General features: G+C 41.8%; 1 protein-coding gene across 1 annotated transcript in view; it reads left to right on the top strand.

Annotated features, from left to right (window-relative positions):
* Positions 1 to 2079: 2079 nt before the first annotated feature.
* Positions 2080 to 17638, top strand: part of ZMYM5 (zinc finger MYM-type containing 5) — a gene marked incomplete at its 5' end in the record, with an annotated part of 33882 nt that continues 18323 nt past the window's right edge. Inside the window, 5 exons of the mRNA XM_082602147.1 lie at positions 2080 to 2939; positions 2988 to 3044; positions 3672 to 3740; positions 9872 to 10361; positions 10600 to 10693. Of these exons, the coding sequence (XP_082458273.1) occupies positions 2080 to 2939; positions 2988 to 3044; positions 3672 to 3740; positions 9872 to 10361; positions 10600 to 10693 (1570 nt within the window). The remainder of the gene's footprint in view (positions 2940 to 2987; positions 3045 to 3671; positions 3741 to 9871; positions 10362 to 10599; positions 10694 to 17638) is intronic.

Raw genomic sequence — 17638 nt, 5'->3', positions numbered from 1 at the left:
TTTTATAGTAAGTTTTGAAGTCAGGAAGTGCCAGTCATCCAGCTTTCTTCTTTTCCAAGATTGTTTTGACACTTTGGAGTCCCTTGAGACTCCATATGAATTTCAGAAGGGATTTTTCTATTTCTGTAAAAATGTCACTGAGATTTTGATAAGAATTGCATTAAATCTACAGATTGCTTTGGGTAATACTGACATCTTAACAATATTAAGTCTTCCAATCCGTGACCATAGGATGTCTATTTACTTATGTCTTTTTAAATTTACTTCAGCAATGTTTTGTAGTTTTCATTGTATAAGTCTTTCATCTACTTGGTTATGTTAGTTAGGTATTTTATTCTTTTTGATGCTACTGTAAATGGAATTATTTTGTTGTTGTTGTTGCTTTGGCTGCACCGTGCCACTTGCGGGATCTTAGTTCCCTGACCCAGGATTGAACTCGGGCGACCACAGTGAAAGCATCAAGTTCTAACCACTGGACCACCAGGGAATTCCCTGGAATTGTTTTCTTAATATCCTTTTCAGGTTGTTCACTGTTAGTGTGAACTGATTTTGGGTTTTGAGTTCGTATTCTGTTACTCTGTTGAATTCATTTATTAGTTGTTTTTTAAAATTATTTATTTATTTTTGGCTGCATTGGGTCTTAGTTGCGGCATGTGGGATCTTCGTTGAGGCATGCGGGATCTTTTGTTGCCGCATGCAGGCTCTTCATTGCGGGGTGCGGGCTTCTCTATAGTTGCGGCCTGCAGGCTCCAAGGCACATGGGCTCTGTAGTTTGTGGCACACAGGTTCTCTAGTTGAGGCGCACCAGCTCAGTAGTTGTGGCATGCAGGCTTAGTTGCCCCTTGGCATGTGGGATCTTAGTTCCCTGACCAGGGGTGGAACCCGCAATCCGTGCATTGTAAGGTGGATCCTTTACCACTGGACCACCAGGCAAGTCCCCATTTGTTAGTTCTAAAAGCTTTTTTGTGGAGTCTTTAGGGTTTTGTGTATGTAAGATTACATGATCTGCAAAGAGAGATCATTTTACTTCTTCCTTTTCAATTTGGATATCTTTCCTTTCTTTTTCTTACCTAATTGCTCTGGTTAGAACTTCCAGTACTATGTTTAATAGTAGTGGTGAAAGTGGCATGCTTGCCTTGTTCCCGTTCCTAGAGGAAAAGCTTTCAGCCTTTTACCATTGAGAAGGATGTTAGCTGAGGTTTTTCATACATGACTTTTATTCTGTGGTGGTAGTTTCCTTCTCTTCCTAGTTAGTTGAGTGGTTTTATCATGAAGGGTATTTCTGAATTTTCTGAATCAAGATGGTCTTGATGGTACAGTAAGTACCACAGGACTTAGATTACACGGGACTCTCATCAATCCATTAACAGTGCTTTTGTCTTCGTTGATTTGTGTCTGTCACTCAGTAAACCTGTGCCTTTACCATTCTCCAGAATAATCAAAGGGGGCTCAATCTGTTTTTTAAAAAGAAGGAAAATCATGTTAGCCGTATTTCCAGAAATCATGGTCATACGGTGTTTCACCAACTTCTATTAAAACCAACAGAGTCGGCTGCAGTCCCACCGACGGCCGCCAGGGCGGCCTCCCCGCTCGCCTCCTACGTGACACCTCGGGACCCCCACAGCCTGTGATGTGCGCCCGGGACATAGGTGTAGACGGCGAATAAAAGCCGAGCTCCGCTGCCCAGATGGCTCCTTAGTCGGAGCTCGTCCAACCCGGCCCAGCCCGGCCCGCACCTGCGCTCCCTCCCGCCGCGGGGCCGGCCCGGGGCCTCGTCCGCCTGGGGGCCGACGAGGGCAGAGGCCCGGGGGCCGGCCCAGCCCTTCCGACAGGCGGTCGCCCCGCTCGGGGACCCGCAGCCGCCTCCATCTTGGCCAGCGGAGGCGGGAGCGGCATCCGGGCCGGGCCCCGTCGCGCCGGCCGGGGCCAGGTGCGGAGCCGGCAGAGGGCGCCGTCCCGGCGGCCGGGTGGCGGGGCCCAGCCCGGGCTGGGACGAGTCAGAGTTGCCCCCAGTTCCCCCCGCGGCCCCGACAAGATGGAGGACGTCGTCTCCTCCCGCAGCCATGACGGGAGCGAGGGATGCCTCCCCCCCGGGCTGAGGCGAGGGAGAGCGCTTCCAGCCTTCGGAGCGCGCGGGCACCCCCGCCGCCGGCCTCTCGGCCCCCGGCTCCCGCCTGCGTCGCCGCAGCCCCTGCCCGCTCGGCCCTCATGGGGCTCCCAGACACTGGACAGGGAGGGCGTGGGGGACATCGAGGCCGCGGCGATCCTCAGGCGGCATCCCTCGCAGCCGCTGCGGGGGCAGGCGGCCTGGCTCAGGCCCTCGGGCCGCCCGGGGCCAAGCCGAGGCGGGTGCAGCGGGCAAAGCGGGCACGCGAGTTTGCGACCCGACTCTCTCGGGTCGGGCCGGGGCGGGGCCGGGGAAGGAGGAGGTGGGGGTGGAATAGAGGTGCGGGGGTGTGGCCTGCGCCTGATGGACAGGGCGTCGGACCACCCCCTCGAGCGGGTCCTGGAGGCAGGTGGGCGCAGCCAATGGGCGGGCCCGAGCCGCCCGGCCCGCCCTCCCCTGCCCCCAGTGAGGGCGTGGGGGGCGGGGCCGCGCTGCGATGCCGCGGCAGCAGCGTCCGCCTCCTCGCGCGCGCTAAAGCCGGGAGTGGACTGAGCGGAGTTGCGCTTGTTGACCAAGGCGGGGAGGCTGCGGGCGGGGAAGTTCGTTCCGCGGAGCCTCAGCCAGAACCGGGTGAGGCTTGTCTCCGCCGAGTCTCCAGCCCAGGACCGCCGACAGTGGGGGTGGCCGGAGCGGCGCAGCCTCCGGAGGCGGAGGCTCCGGGAGGCGGAGGCTCCGGGAGGCGGAGGCTCCGGGAGGCGGAGATGGGTGAGGGCGGCCCCCGGAGCCTCCCACTGACGCGGGACAGGCGCCCCGCGGCGCGGCCGCCGTCACCGCTAGCGCGTCGTGTCTCGGGCTGCCGGCGGCTCCGCTGATGTCCCAGGCGCCTTGGCGGGCGGCCCGTGGGCTGCGGGAGTGCGGGCGCGGCCGCGAGGGCCGGGTGAGGCGGCCGCCGGCGGCGGGGTTCGCTCGGGGCCGCCCGGGGCGGGGGCCGGCGGCAGGGGGAGGGGCGCTTCCGTGGGCGCTCGGGGCCGCGCTCGCACCGTCCCTGCGGCGGCGACGGCGAGAGTTCCCTAAGTTTGGCGGCGAGGGCGCGGGCCCTCCGCGCCGGTCCCCTCCTCTGCCGCCGGGGCCACGGCGCGCCGCGTCTTCTCGTCACAGTTTATCTGGGCGAGTTTCTAATGGCGGACGCGGAGCGGGCAGGTCTCGGGCTCCGGGCCAGTGTGGGGGTTTCCGCCCCGCGGCGACGCGAGTTGCCCGCGAGTGGGTCCGGCCGCGACGGGGACGGCGGAGGGTGGGCAGAATCGGGGGCTGGGATTCCCCGCTGGCGTCCAGGCTGCCCTCGCCCTCCGCTTCCCTCCTGTTGTTCATAGGGACCGTGTAGTCTCGTGTGGTCGTGGCAGGGCCTTGTTTGTACCTGGCGTCTCGGCGGCATTGCGGTGGGGGAGGGGGGAGAGCGCGGAGCCGCCTTGACCTCTTGTCCCTTTGCTCCGTCTCTTTGGTGGTTACGAGCCGGTGCTGCGTCCAGCTTGGCTAACACTAAATCATTTGTCATTCTTCGTTCTAGGACTAGGAATCGCCTTCAGGCCAGTCTGGTGGACGTCTGTCTGAAGCTGAGGAGGACCGCGTCGCCACTGTGAGTAGTTGTCCCCGCGTTCCTGTCGAGTACCGTGAGCGCTGCGCCAGGGTGCGCCTCTGTGGCGCTTGCCTTTCTCTTAATTTGCAGGCGAAGAGCGGGTTTCTGGGGCGGGCCCTGTCGCCAGAGCCAGGCCAGGGTGATCCCTGGGAACGCACTGGGAGCGGGCGCTGACATTTTACACCGCTTGTATTCTCTAGGGTTCTAAAACAAGAGTTAAAGGTAGCTCCGTTTTTAATGCTTTCTCGTTAGCTTTTGGTTTTTTTTTTTTTTTACTTTCTTATGGATAGAAATAATTTTTTTCTTCATCGCTGGATTAAGAAAAATTACTGAATGTACTGTTGTCAGGTCGACGGAGGCGATACTTCTGTGTGAGTTTGTCGTCTCTTGGAGGAAGATTTATTTGTGTTTACGCACCCTGGCAGCTCTCTAGCCAGGGTCAAGTCAGGAGATCGTTTTAAAAAAAAAAAAAAAGAGGAGATAATCTAGTTCTCACCCTAGCCGTGATTCTGAGACTGAGCACTGAATTGGTAGTGACAGTCTCCATTATGAAGTTAATGTGTTGTTTCCTTGTTACTAAGAAGTAACCTATGTGTTGTTCACTTTGGTACAGTAAAATGCCCAGCGTTCTGTCAGCTGTTCAGTTAATGGCTTTAACACCAATCCTTGCCTGAATCAATAATTTTATTGAGTCTGAAAATGATGATTTTTTTTTTTCTAAATCTGATTCTCCATGTATTATCTGGGATTCTGTATAGTCTTAGGTCCTGCCTATTTTGTCCTTTCGGATCAGTTTTCCTCTGGTCATCAAAAAGAAACCTGTGATTAGTGCATCTCTCAGAGTAGTGTTCCTGCCTTCCCTCTGCCCTTGTAAATCCTTGACAAACTTGGCTTTGCACATAGGCTGTTAGGCGTCACAGCACACTTCATTAGTTAGACAGCTTTTAGGAATGGATATTGTTTCAACTGGGTAATGTTCATAGGATATCTGAAGTGCTGATATTTCACGTTACTTGATAGTTCTGTGAGATGAAGGGATGTGGGTAGGATGCTAGAGCTATGAGGGACCTTCATAGGGAAAGGGAACTAGCGGGGACTAAAAGACTGGCAGGAGATCAAGTCACTGACTCAGGTATTACCACTTAGAAAAGCCACTTTTCTCAGCAGCGTGTTCCTAGCGTAGTTGAGCACAGTGTGCAAAGGACTAGGTTTAGTGCCAGCCAAATTGGGGTTCGCATCTCTGCTCTCTTATTACTTTGGCAAGTGCAAACTAAATAGGAGTCAATAAATGCAACTTTATAAATGCACATCTTATTCAATTAAATACATTTTTATTATGCACATTTTATAAGTGAGTAAATTGTGTCTGTCTTCCCGATTGCTATGAAGATTGTAAATCGCCTAGCCCATAAGTTATGTGGGACACACACACATATTGTTAATGGTGGCTGCAATTCTTATCTTTGTTTTGTTTCCTGATATTTCTTCCGCTTTATCTTTCAACACTTTCACTGAGTTTTCCATTTCTGCTAAGCTTTTCATTTCCAAAAGCTCTTTTTTATACTCGAAATATTAGTTTTATATGGTCTTTTGCTTGTCATGTATCCGTCTAGAGTACTGATAGTTTGTGGCTTTTCATTTTATGTTTTCTTTTTCCTGCCTTTTTTTCTTTCCTCTTTTTTTTTTCTCTTTTAACAACTATGTTTCTTATTAGAAGCGTTTTCCAGATAGTTTATAATTCTTGACAGGTCTACTCATGATTAAGAATTGGGAAATGGAGAATAGATTGGAAGAGTGAATGGAACTTTCAGCTTGGAGCTTCACTGTAGGATGGTTCTTTTTTGGCCAGTTGATGGAGAATCTCTAAAGTCATTATTTTTAGGTCTTTCCTTTTTTCATGTTCCTAATTCCACAGAAAGGAGTGTTTCTGAGAAAGAAGTTTTCCAGGGAATAGTCTGCTGCTTGGAAGATAGAAGTCTGGATGCCAGCTTTCTAGAAATCAAGTGAGAGAGGGGGCATTTCATATGCATGCTATTGAAGCATTCACCAGTGCCTGGTGAACCTGAGTCAAGGATCTTATGTTCTATCCTCTCCAAAGAATAAAAGTCTAGAACTTGGACCAGGGTGGGGAAAGACCTGTCATCACCAAAATGGAGGGAGGGAGGGAAGGGATTGGGGATTTCACATCCTCCTGTTTTAGCCACCTGCTCCCTAGTCCCGTGATATCTGGAGCTATAGGCTTTGAGCCTCGTGAAGATTCTGCAGTGTAAGTCAGGATATTTCTCAGCCTTTTTCCATCACTATTTTAGAGTTTGGCTATCTCAGGCAGAGTTGGTTAACTGCTTATCCACCTGCTCTTTAGCTTATCAAATTTTGTTCCTTTTGTTTCTTCTCTTTGTTTTTCCTTTCCTTGTCAGTAGGAACTTTACTGTTGTTATGGGGGTTTTAGAAGGGATTAAAGTTAGTTGTGTGTGATCAGTCTACAATCTTAATCCCTACTACCAGGCTGTTGATTTCTAGATAGTAGTTTTGTATTTAGACACTTAAGTAATTTTCTTGCTGTTTGTCATAACTGTTCATTTGATTTTTCTTTTTTCCTGTTTCATTACATTTGTGAGTAAAACCTCCAGAATCATCATACATCTTTATTTCGTTTCTGATTTTAAATGGGAATGCTTGTAGTATATACTCACTATCATGAAGCTGGCTTTGGAATTGATGTTATTTTTATGTAAATATATAAATATTTTAATATTAAGAAATCTGTGACAGTGTTAAGTCCAGAGGTGCTGTAGAACGTGTCCTAAAACTCATTAGTGTTCAACAAGTTTTTGTAGCATACATCCTTTATCTTTTATAGAGCCACAGTAATATAGGTGTGCTTATAGGTGGCCAAAAAATGAACCTTTGAAGCAATAATTAAATAATTGAAAATACTTTCTTGGTGATTTTAACATTTGAAGACTCATGAGCAGGTTAGTTTACCGTTCTCATCACATACTAATCTTGTCATATTAATATCTCACCATTTCTATTTTAGCAGCTGTTTTTTTAAGTGATTTGTTTTAATATGTAAGTTTTACTTAATTATACACAAACGTAATTGAATATTGAATGGCTACTAAATTATTCAATTGGTTTTTTTTAATAGAAGGTGATCTCAGGAAAATTCATGATACTCAGTTATAACTTAAGAATTCAGCAGAAATTTTTACAACTTTAAAAAACCATATTTAAAAAACTAACACTGAACTGCACACTTAAAAATGATTAAAATGGCATTTTATGTTGTATATATTTTACCATAATTTTTGAAAAAAAGATAATTGTAGCAACCTTTAGGAAATAAAAACTGCTATGAGATGTTACTAAAAGTAAACACAATAGGGCAAACTACCCTTATTTGTGTCTTTATTTTAGTGTTAACTCTTGTCTTTACCCCTAATTAAATACCTTCTTAACTTTGCAGGGTTGTTACCCACAACCTAGAGATAGTTTGTGTTTAAGAGTCTTGCTCGGGTTTCAGCCTAACTTTCTGTTCTTAGGACAATTTTTTTTTTTTGGCTGCGCTGTGAGGCTTGTGGGATCTCAGTTTCCCGGCCAGGGATTGAACCGTGGGCCACAGCAATGAAAGCCTGGAATCCTAACCACTAGGCCACCAGGGAACACCCATTAGATTCTGCACTTCTCTGTGTGAATTTTCCTTTGATTTTATATTAATTTTCATTGCATCAAAATGAAGATCAATTAAACATTAAATAGTTTCAGATGAATAAGATACCACAGGAAGACTAGGTAAATATTTAAGATTAACTAGACACTTGTTGAAATCCTAAGGTGTAGGCAAAGTATTTGCCTGAATACCCTCTCAATGGAGAGGGATTTAACATTTTTTGCGCTCTGTAATATGTCCAGGCAGAGAGACTAGGGACTTGCAAGTTCACTTAATCACAATGAAAACCTCAGAGTCCTTTTTATCCCCATTTGCAGTTTATAGTTTAGGAAAGTAAAACTCAATGAAGTGAGGTAATTGCCTCAGTTTCTTAGCTAAACTATAACTTTTTCTCTTTTTAGATAATATTATAGAAATGGTTAAAACTTTTTTGTAGTCTTATGTTTATGGAATTAAGAAAGTGTTTAATGGTTAAATTATATACACAATGACTTTTAATAGTGGTTAGGGTTGGGTTTTAATTTTTTTACAATCTGGAATTTGAAAATAGGTGAATACTTAATCTTTTATCAAAAATAGATGACAAAAATGAGCTGAGCATAAAGAATGCTCTTTCTGTTATTTTCTTTGGGAAGATTAAAATAGGACCTAACAGCCACCAGAGGGTACTGTAGAGTCAGCTATAGCTCTTTTCCAGAAATTGTTCTTTTCTGTTCTAGGTTTATTCAAATACAGAAAGGACTGAGAGAATTCGTATATAACAGCTCTTACATTTCATAATTCAGTTTAGGCTGAATTATTGCCTCTTTTCTCTGAAAATCAACCACATAATAAGCTTACTGGATGAGTGTTAACCATGATCCTAAATTTTGTATTTCCTTTATAACCCTTTTAAACTGGTTCCTTAGATTTCTTATTTCTTTATCTTTGAACTAGAGTTATTTGAATGTTGATTTTGTTTTAATGAATTCACTCATCTTAATAAAACAAGTAATTTTTTAAAAAATTGTATACAGTAATTGCATATAATGTAGTGGCTATGAAATAGATTATAGAGTCAGATTTCTTGGATTTGAGTCCTGACTCTACCCTTTCCAGCAGTGGAGACTTGGGCGGGCCAGGCGGATTACTTATCTTCTTATCTTCTGAGTCTTAGTTTCCTGATGGGTAAAATTGGAAAAAGAATAGTTCCTGCCTCACCTTTATAAGCGTTTACTGAATTGCTGTGTTTAACGGCATAGCACCTATTAGGAATAAACATTACCAATTGTATGACTGTAAGTACTATCACTCAAACTTAGTTGGGAAAATTTTAGAATAGAATGTTACTTAGCATATTTCAATATGAGATGTTTAAAATTGAATGACGACTGCTGTATGAGTGACTTTTCTTTATTATTCAACACCCATACAGATCCTACCTCCTTCACTGTCTTGAGCTTCTAAGAAAATTGAAGCCAGCATGTATAAACTTACCTCAGGTTTCCATCTATTATTTCTGCATACTTATATACGTTCTAATTACAACTGGACAAAACCTTGAACAGCATGGGTTTGGACTGCACGGATCCACTTATACATAGATTTTTTTCAGTAAATACTATAGTACTGCACGATCCAGGGTTGGTTGAATCTGCGGATATGGAACCTTGGATTCGGAGGGCTAACTGTGGAACTTGAGCATCCATGGATATCCTGGGACCAGTCCCCCCGTGGATACCAAGGGACAGCCATACACTTACCTTTTTCCCTCTCACTTTTGAGATAAAGGTGACTTTTGTTCATGATCAGTTTCACTACCAGCTGTGCACACATCCTTCTCTTCCTCTTATCTGCTTTCAGAGCTGTGCTTCATTGGTTGGTCACTTCTCCAGATTCTTCCAACTATGTCTCTGCTGGATCCTTTCGTTTGTCATTCTCTAGTGCATAGTAGGTACACAGAGGTGTTTGCTGAATAAAACAAAGTGGCTAAGAATTTGGAGCCTAGAGTTACAGCCCTGAGTTTGAGTCCTATTTGGCCTTACCCAGATTCGTTTCCTGATCTGTAAAATGAATTAAATTATATGTACATCATGGGTTTTTCAGAATTTTGTATTAAAAACCTATAGCATAGTGTCTGGTGATTCCTCAACAAGGACAAAAAACAAAAAGATTCAGAAAGGTTTAATGTTGGAAGCAGAGAATTTGAAAAACAATGACAGAAGACCCTAGGGAAATAGAGTTTGGACAATATCATAGTCATTTTAGTAGATAAAAGTATATTTAGTATAGTGATTGTATGTGGACCGTGAGTTATTGGTAATTGATGGAATTATTTTGAACAATTTTCTGTTTCAAGGAAGGACTTAGATAAAATCACATAAAATAATATAAAATTTCACTTGTGCTATTGAATTGCAATAAAATGCAATGATCATAGTATACTAGAACTTTTTTTTCTTTTCTCTCTCTGTTATAGGTTCTTTGGCATAGATAAATGTTCAGCGGGAGGATTAGACTTGACTGAACAGACTCCTGTTTTATTAGGGAGTAAAGCCATGGCAGCTAGTTTCATGGACGTAGCATTTGGTGACCCAGCTAGTCCTTTAGTTAATAGATCTAGAAACTCGTCAGCGGAGGATGATGATGATGATGTTGTATTTATTGAATCTATACAACCTCCTTCAAGTTCTGCTCCAGTAATAGCTGATCAAAGAAATTTTATATTTGCTGCATCAAGAAATGAAAAGCTACAAGGAAATTATTCCATAATTCTTCCTTCCTCAAGAAGTTTGGCTTCTCAGAAGGGAAGTATAAGTGAGACAATTGTCATTGATGATGAAGAGGACATGGAAACAAATGGAAAGGAAAAGACAATTTCTTCTAGTTTTATTGAATGGGCACTTCCTGGAAGTAAAAACAGAACCAAAGATTTGGATTTCTCCACTTCCAGTCTTTCAAGAAGTAAGGTAAATGCTGGAATGGGTAATGGTGTTATCACTACAGAATCGACTCTGAAATTCATATTACTAATGTTACAACCTTAGAAACAGGTATTAAGCTCTGAATGATGGGAGAGATATGAACTTAATGATTACAAATATAACATCACTATAGAATACCAGCTTGGGAGATGTCGCTAACGGACTGCAGTCCAGTAACTTTGGTGTTAATATGCAAACATACACCCCGTCTTTAACTTCACAGACCAAGACTGCAGTAGGACCTTTTAATCCTGGTAGAATGAATGTGGCAGGAGGCGTATTTCAGAACAGAGGATTTACAGTTCATCATAGTCCTGGTAAGCAGTAAGTGATACTAAATATTTTCTTTCCACCCTAAGTAAATAAACTTTTGGCTGTTACTTTTGGTACCTATATCTATTTTATTCTATATGTGAAATATTTTTTGTTAACTTTCGTATTAAAATAGAATTTTTTGCTAAATAAAACTGTGCAGTCTACTCTGTTTTACCCAATGTGATTTATATATGAAGTGTTTTAATTGAAAACTCCCATAACTACTACCTCCATCTTTGTTTACTAGCATCTTTATTTTATTTTATTTTTTTTTATTTATTTATTTATTTATTTATTTATTTTTTTTTTGCTGTACGCGGGCCTCTCACTGCTGTGGCCTCTCCCGTTGCGGAGCACAGGCTCCTGACACACAGGCTCCGCGGCCATGGCTCGCGGGCCCAGCCGCTCCGCGGCATGTGGGATCTTCCGGGATCGGGGCACGAACCCGTGTCCCCTGCATCGGCAGGCGGACTCTCAACCACTGCGCCACCAGGGAAGCCCTAGCATCTTTATTTTAATGTAAAAGTCATAGAATAAAAAGATGGATAGTGAACTAAAGGATTAAAGTAATATTACATAACAAATTAAATTAAATTTAATTTAATTTTTATTTAATTAAAATTTATTTAATTTTAACCTGACCTTTCAATTTTTGCTTTTCAAGTGTTTACTTTTAGACTGCTTGTCTCTGATTTTTGGTTTTAAATCAGCATTTTATTAGTTGCTTCATTTTAAATTTGGAAAACTTTCTTACCTTTAAATCAGAGACTTGTTTTTTTCCCCTATTTTTTGGCCACACCATGTGGCATGCAGGATCTTAGTTCCCTGACCAGGGATTGAACCCCTGCAGTGGAAGCACTGAGTCTTAACCACTGGACTGCCAGGAAAGTCCCAAATCAGATACCTGTATTTTAAAGACTCTTATGAGGCCAGTTGTGTTCTGGTAAAATATAATGAAAGTTATTTAAAATTTAGCAAATCTTTTTTGCGGATTTTTCATGACTTAGTGTGCTGTTTGTTTTCTCTTTTTTTTGTTGTTGTTTTTGTTTGTGTTTGTTTTGGGTCATTTTAGTGCTTTTAGCTATTGACCAACTTAGAATTTCTGGAAAGGACTGGAAAGTAATTAGAGCTAATAACCGAATCACTTGTTGTTTTAATGGAATGCTAGTATTATTTTTTCTTAAAAATTTTTTAAAAATAATCTTTTTCTCTGGTTATGAGAATATTACAGAACATTTGAAGGAAATCATAGTTAGAAATAAGAAAATAGTATCTGTCACCTACCTCACTAAGTAGAAGTGACTGACAACTTAAAATTTTGGTTTGTTTGCTTTCAGTCTTTTGCCTCTGTGGTTCTAAAAATAGAATTTAGAGCATATTGTATTTAGTTTTGTGTTCTCTTGAGTTATTTAATCTAAATTTTAGTATGTTATGTCTTTTTTTTTTTTTTTTTTTTGTGGTATGCGGGCCTCTCACTGTTGTGGCCTCTCTCGTTGCGGAGCAGAGGCTCCAGACGCGCAGGCTCAGCAGCCATGGCTCACGGGCCCAGCCGCTCCATGGCATGTGGGATCTTCCCAGACCAGGGCACGAACCTGTGTCCCCTGCATCAGCAGGTGGACTCTCAACCACTGCGCCACCAGGGAAGCCCCTGTTATGTCATTTTAAAAGTAGAAGTTTCAGTGGCTATAAAATATTCCTTTGTCTGAGATATTTATTCCTGTACTTCTTAAGCATTTATATGGCTTTTCATTTTTTATTATTGAAACTGTACACACTAAATGTCTTTGTTTATATTGTTTATTATTTCTATAGGACAGTTCTCAAACTTTTTGGTCTCAGTTTTACTCTTGGAAGTGACTGAGGATCCCAAAGTTTTTTGTTTTTTTAATCTGTTATATTAGAAATTAAAACTTAAATTTAAAAGGTATTTATTCATTTAACAATAATTATGTGACATATTTTTAATGAAAGATAACTACTTTCACTAAAGAAATTTAGTGAAAAGTGACGTATTACAGTTACACAAATCTTTTTTTTTTTAAAGCATTTTATTTTATTTTTTTAATTTTATTTATTTTTGGCTGTGTTGGGTCTTTGTTTCTGTGCGAGGGCTTTCTCTAGTTGCATTGAGCGGGGGCCACTCTTCATCGCGGTGCACGGGCCTCTCACTATCGTGGCCTCTTTTGTTGTGGAGCACAGGCTCCAGACGCGTAGGCTCAGTAGTTGTGGCTCACTGGCCTAGTTGCTCCGCAGCATGTGAGATCTTCCCAGACCAGGGCTCGAATCCGTGTCCCCTGCATTAGCAGGCAGATTATCAACCACTGCGCCACCAGGGAAGCCCCACAAATCTTTTTGAAGTCTGGCTTAATAGAAGACAGCAAGGTATATCTAGCTCCTCAAATCTATTTCTACATTGAATGTGTTGCAATATCTTCTTTAGTTTGAAGTATAAGAAGAAAATCTGGCCTCACGTACATATGTGGCTGTAGAATGGAGCAATATTTTAGTAGCCTTTTTAGTTAATTATGGATAGTTTTTTCCTTTTCCTTTTGACACAGCACCAAAACTTGATAAGTGGTAGTTTCTTAAAAGTTCTTACAGTGTGGAATCTGAAACTATATAATGAACTTTTCATACTTTATTACATTAAAATTCATTTATCTTTGAATGAATTTTACCTTTGTATGATTTGGTAACATTGTGCTTTGGTTATTTGGAAAGTGTTGATTCACTGAGTTACCTAGGTCTTCTAAATGTTGACACCTTAGAAAGCTGTCACGCTAGCAGTGGTGGATGCAGGTTTTCAAAGATTCTGATTTTCATTCGAAAGCTCAAATTTTCTCATTGGCAACAAATACTGTTATTTTTTTTGAAGTGAAAGGCTTATTTTAAGAAAATGTCAATAACCAGTTTGTTTTGTCATTCCTTTAAGGCTAGTTCAGCTTGCAATGCAACAATTTTACAGGTGCTTTTCCACTCTTTCTCATTGTTCTTTGGTATGAAACAGAAGTGGCTTCTGGATGCTTCCCTGTTCATCATACAGAGTATTAAGATGTAGTCAGAGACTGAAATTTAGTAAAATTAATACTAATTTTTACCTTTTCACTAAGGACTTCTGTTGCATAATAAATAATTTCACTGGCCTTTGTCCCTGGTTCTTGGGAGAGAGAATAAATCCTTGAAATTTACCAGATTCCTAATAACTAATGATTAAGGCTGAGGGTCACCAGAAAGACCAACCCTGTGATTTGAGTGTTGGGCCTTTGAGCCAGCTCAGCCTCCATGGAGGAGAGAGAGGCTGGAGATTGAGTCCAGTCACACGCAGTGAATAATCCCACCAGTCACACCCACATGATGAAACCCAGTAAAAACTCATCTGTGCCAGGTGGGTGACGCTACACGCTTCCTCAGAGAGAGGGCACAGAAGCTCTGGCATTGGGACCCTTCCTCACCCCGTATGTCTCTTCATTTGGCTGGTCCTGATTTGTATCCTTTAAATAAAACTGATCATAAGTATAGAGCTTTCTTTAGTTCTCTGAATCATTCGAGCAAATTATCAAATCTGAAGGGGCCTTAGGAACCTCCCAGATTTACAGCCAGTTGGCCAGAAGTCCAGGTCGCATGTAAAGTGAGGGCAGTCTTGTTGTGGACTGTGCCTTCAAAATGGGGGCTGGTGCTGACTCCAGGTAGTTAGCATCAGGATTCTGTTGACCAGTTGTTGTTGGAAGAACAATAGGAAGTACAGGTGCTGCTTTTTCTTTCTTTTGTGCAAGTGCCTGATAGTGGAGAAAATTTTACTAGTACAGTTTGGCTCCAGTGCCAGCAGTTTTGCCCATCATTGCTTCCACACCGTTAGTGCAGATGCCAACACGGTGCAAAAGGCAAATAATCTGAGTTTTATGATGGACATGGTTTGCCCTGGCAGATCCCCTTTTATGTTCTATGTAATGTTGAATAGAAGTGATCAGAGTATAAAGTCTTGTCTTGTTATTTCTTTTGTTGGCCATGCCTCGTGGCTTGCAAGATCTTAGTTCCCTAACCAGGGGTTGAACCCCAGGCACTCAGCAGTGAAAGTGCCTTCTGTTGTCTTGTTCTTGACCTGGGGTGGAGGGGAAGCATTTGACATTTCATCATTTAGCGTATTTGCTTATGTCAAATATAATAAGCTTTTTATGTTCATAATTTAATAGCTTGTGTCTAGTCTTTGCAGTTATAAACAGGTTTCTCATGAATATCTCTTAAGTTTGTCACACATATTTTCTAGTGAAAAGTTCCTGTAGGTGAAATTGCCAAGTCAAATGTCAACATATTTTAAAAACTTTTCATGGTTAATACAGAATGGTCCTCACCAAAAAACTATGGGGTTTTTTTGTTGTTATAATATTGTAAGCTCTCCTCAGGGATAGGAGTATTATTAATGTTTGCTAAACTGATCATTTAGAGGTGATATCCTCTTAATGATCATTGAACTTTTAAAAATACTTTTGTAGACTTTTTATGAATTTGTTCATTCATGTTTGTCATCTACTTATTACTTTGTACATCTTTTGTTTATTGATTGAGTGAAACCTGAAAAATAATATAAAAAACTTGTGACTTCTATATTGAATGATGTGTTAAGCTTAAAAGCGGTTGAAGATGATGTTGAAGACTTGAAATAATGTCCATTGAAAATCATTCTTTTGGATCTCTGTTTCTTTCACTCTTCTTTTTAAAATTTTTTATTGCAGTGTAATTGATTTGTTTCTTTCACTCTTATTTTTTGTTGTGTAATTATTTCCTAAATTTTACATGTATATTTTTGCAAACATGAATTACATCTTATGTACGTATAAGCTCTTAAGTGAAGTTAAAACCAGAAGGCTTGCCATGTATTTCCTTTATGTTTCAGCCTTGACCGTTTTTCACCTTCTGGAGTAAATTGAAGTTGTGTATTGAATGGTGAAGTGGATCAATAACATGCTTTTCAATTTAAAAGCATAGCACATAGACTTGATACTTAACTGTAAAAAAGCATACTGTAGTTAGATGCTATACTGTTACTCCACTCAAATTGTGGACATAATTGAGACTAGCAAAAGTTGTTTGAAAGTAGTTTTGACTACTCTTGGATGTATTTTTATTCTTGTCATCCCTTTATCTCATTAATTCAAAACTGTATTTTATATTACAGTGATAATTTTCTCATGCCATGAAGTATCAGTGATTTTAAAAAGTAACAGACAAGAAGCATTAAAGGACTCCCCTGACATTCATTCATATATATGAAGACGTTCTTAACTACATTTAAACTATTTTGTTTGTGCTGTGGCAATGAATTTCTGTTATCTATGAAGTATGGATGAATTTACAGTGTTCCTGGGTTCTCTAAAGTTCTGTTTCGGGGGGAAAAGGTTACAGAACTATATCCTTTATTTATTTATTATTATTTTTAAAAATAAATGTATCTATTTATTTATGGCTGAGTTGGGTCTTCGTTGCTGTGCGCGGGCTTCTCATTGCAGTGGCTTCTCTTGTTGTGGAGCATGGGCTCTAGGCACGTGGGATTCAGTAGTTGTGGCTCGCAGGCTCTAGAGCTCAGGCTCAGTAGTTGTGGCACACGGGCTTAGTTGCTCCACGGAATGTGAGATCTTCCCGGACCAGGGCTCGAACCCATGTCCCCTGCATTGGCAGGCGGATTCTTAACCACTGTGCAACCAGGGAAGCCCTATCCTTCAAATAATACCATTTGGTCCAGAATTCTAAAAAGAGGGTCTACAGAGTTGTCAGGTAAATAGTGATGGTGAAGATGTGTCTGAAGCTTTCTGAAAGGTGGAGTCACTTGTCAAAAAGGGCTGTCTTGTTGCTCTTTTCACTCTTTAAGTTGGATGTAGCATAGTGAAAACTGTCCAATTTTAGTATTAACCCTAAATTTTGTTTCTGCTTGCTGTCAGCTTTTGTAAAATTAACCAATTTTACTAGAAGACTTACAGAATAAGATGGTGACCATTGTATTACTATGGTAATTGTTGTTATTATTTAGGGTCAGAGCTCCCCCAGAGTGTCTTACTTTAGTTGCTGTGTGCTTCCCACTCCTATAGAATGAAGGTTTTCCAGCACAGAAAAAAGAAAAATAAGAACAAGATGAGGATCTCTGGAGTTGTTATATTTGAATCTAGGGCTTAAGGGTTCAAATTTTATCCTACAAAATTATGGCTCTGCATAAAGTACAAATAAAACTGTGTAATAGGGCTTCCCTGGTGGCGCAGTGGTTGAGAGTCCACCTGCCGATGCAGGGGACACGGGTTCGTGCCCCAGTCTGGGAAGGTCCCACATGCCGCGGAGCGGCTGGGCCCGTGAGCCATGGCCACTGAGCCTGTGCGTCCGGAGCCTGTGCTCCGCAACGGGAGAGGCCACAACAGTGAGAGGCCCGTGTAACGCAAAAAAAAAAAAAAAAAAAAAAAAAAACTGTGTAATATCTTATGAAAATAAGATCATGTCCATTAGAATGGACCTTTGAGTCATTTAATCTTTTCACTAACCTTTAAGGTAGACTGTATTTCAGTGAAAGTTCTTCAGCCATCGTATCTTTATGTAAACAGCAAAATTTCATCAAAGAAAATACTCAGACTTAGAAATTGTTCTTGCATCTGTGTTGTATTTTTGTTGGATTATAAACATTTCTGGCCATGATACTGATTCTAGGAAGTTCTTCTGATAATAATAAACTTGAGACTAATAATCAATAAGTAACTCCTGTCCCTCCTGCAGAGAATAATGGGGGGGAGGGAGACAAAACATATAAAATATCTAAAGCATCACAGAGCTACAAATACACTGAAAAATGAGGTTTCTCATATCTGAGAAGGAGCCTCAGAGGAGTCATCTCTTATTTGGGGTTGTTTTTCTCTAATGGGTATGTGTTCAGTTCCAGAAAAGGCTGCTAAGAATCTAAGGGGAACTTTCAA

Source organism: Mesoplodon mirus, assembly GCF_964341445.2.
Source record: "Mesoplodon mirus genome assembly, chromosome: 17".
Taxonomy (NCBI): Eukaryota; Metazoa; Chordata; class Mammalia; order Artiodactyla; family Ziphiidae; genus Mesoplodon; species Mesoplodon mirus.
Note: the sequence above shows the minus strand (reverse complement) of the source record. Positions and strands in the feature narration are given on the sequence as shown.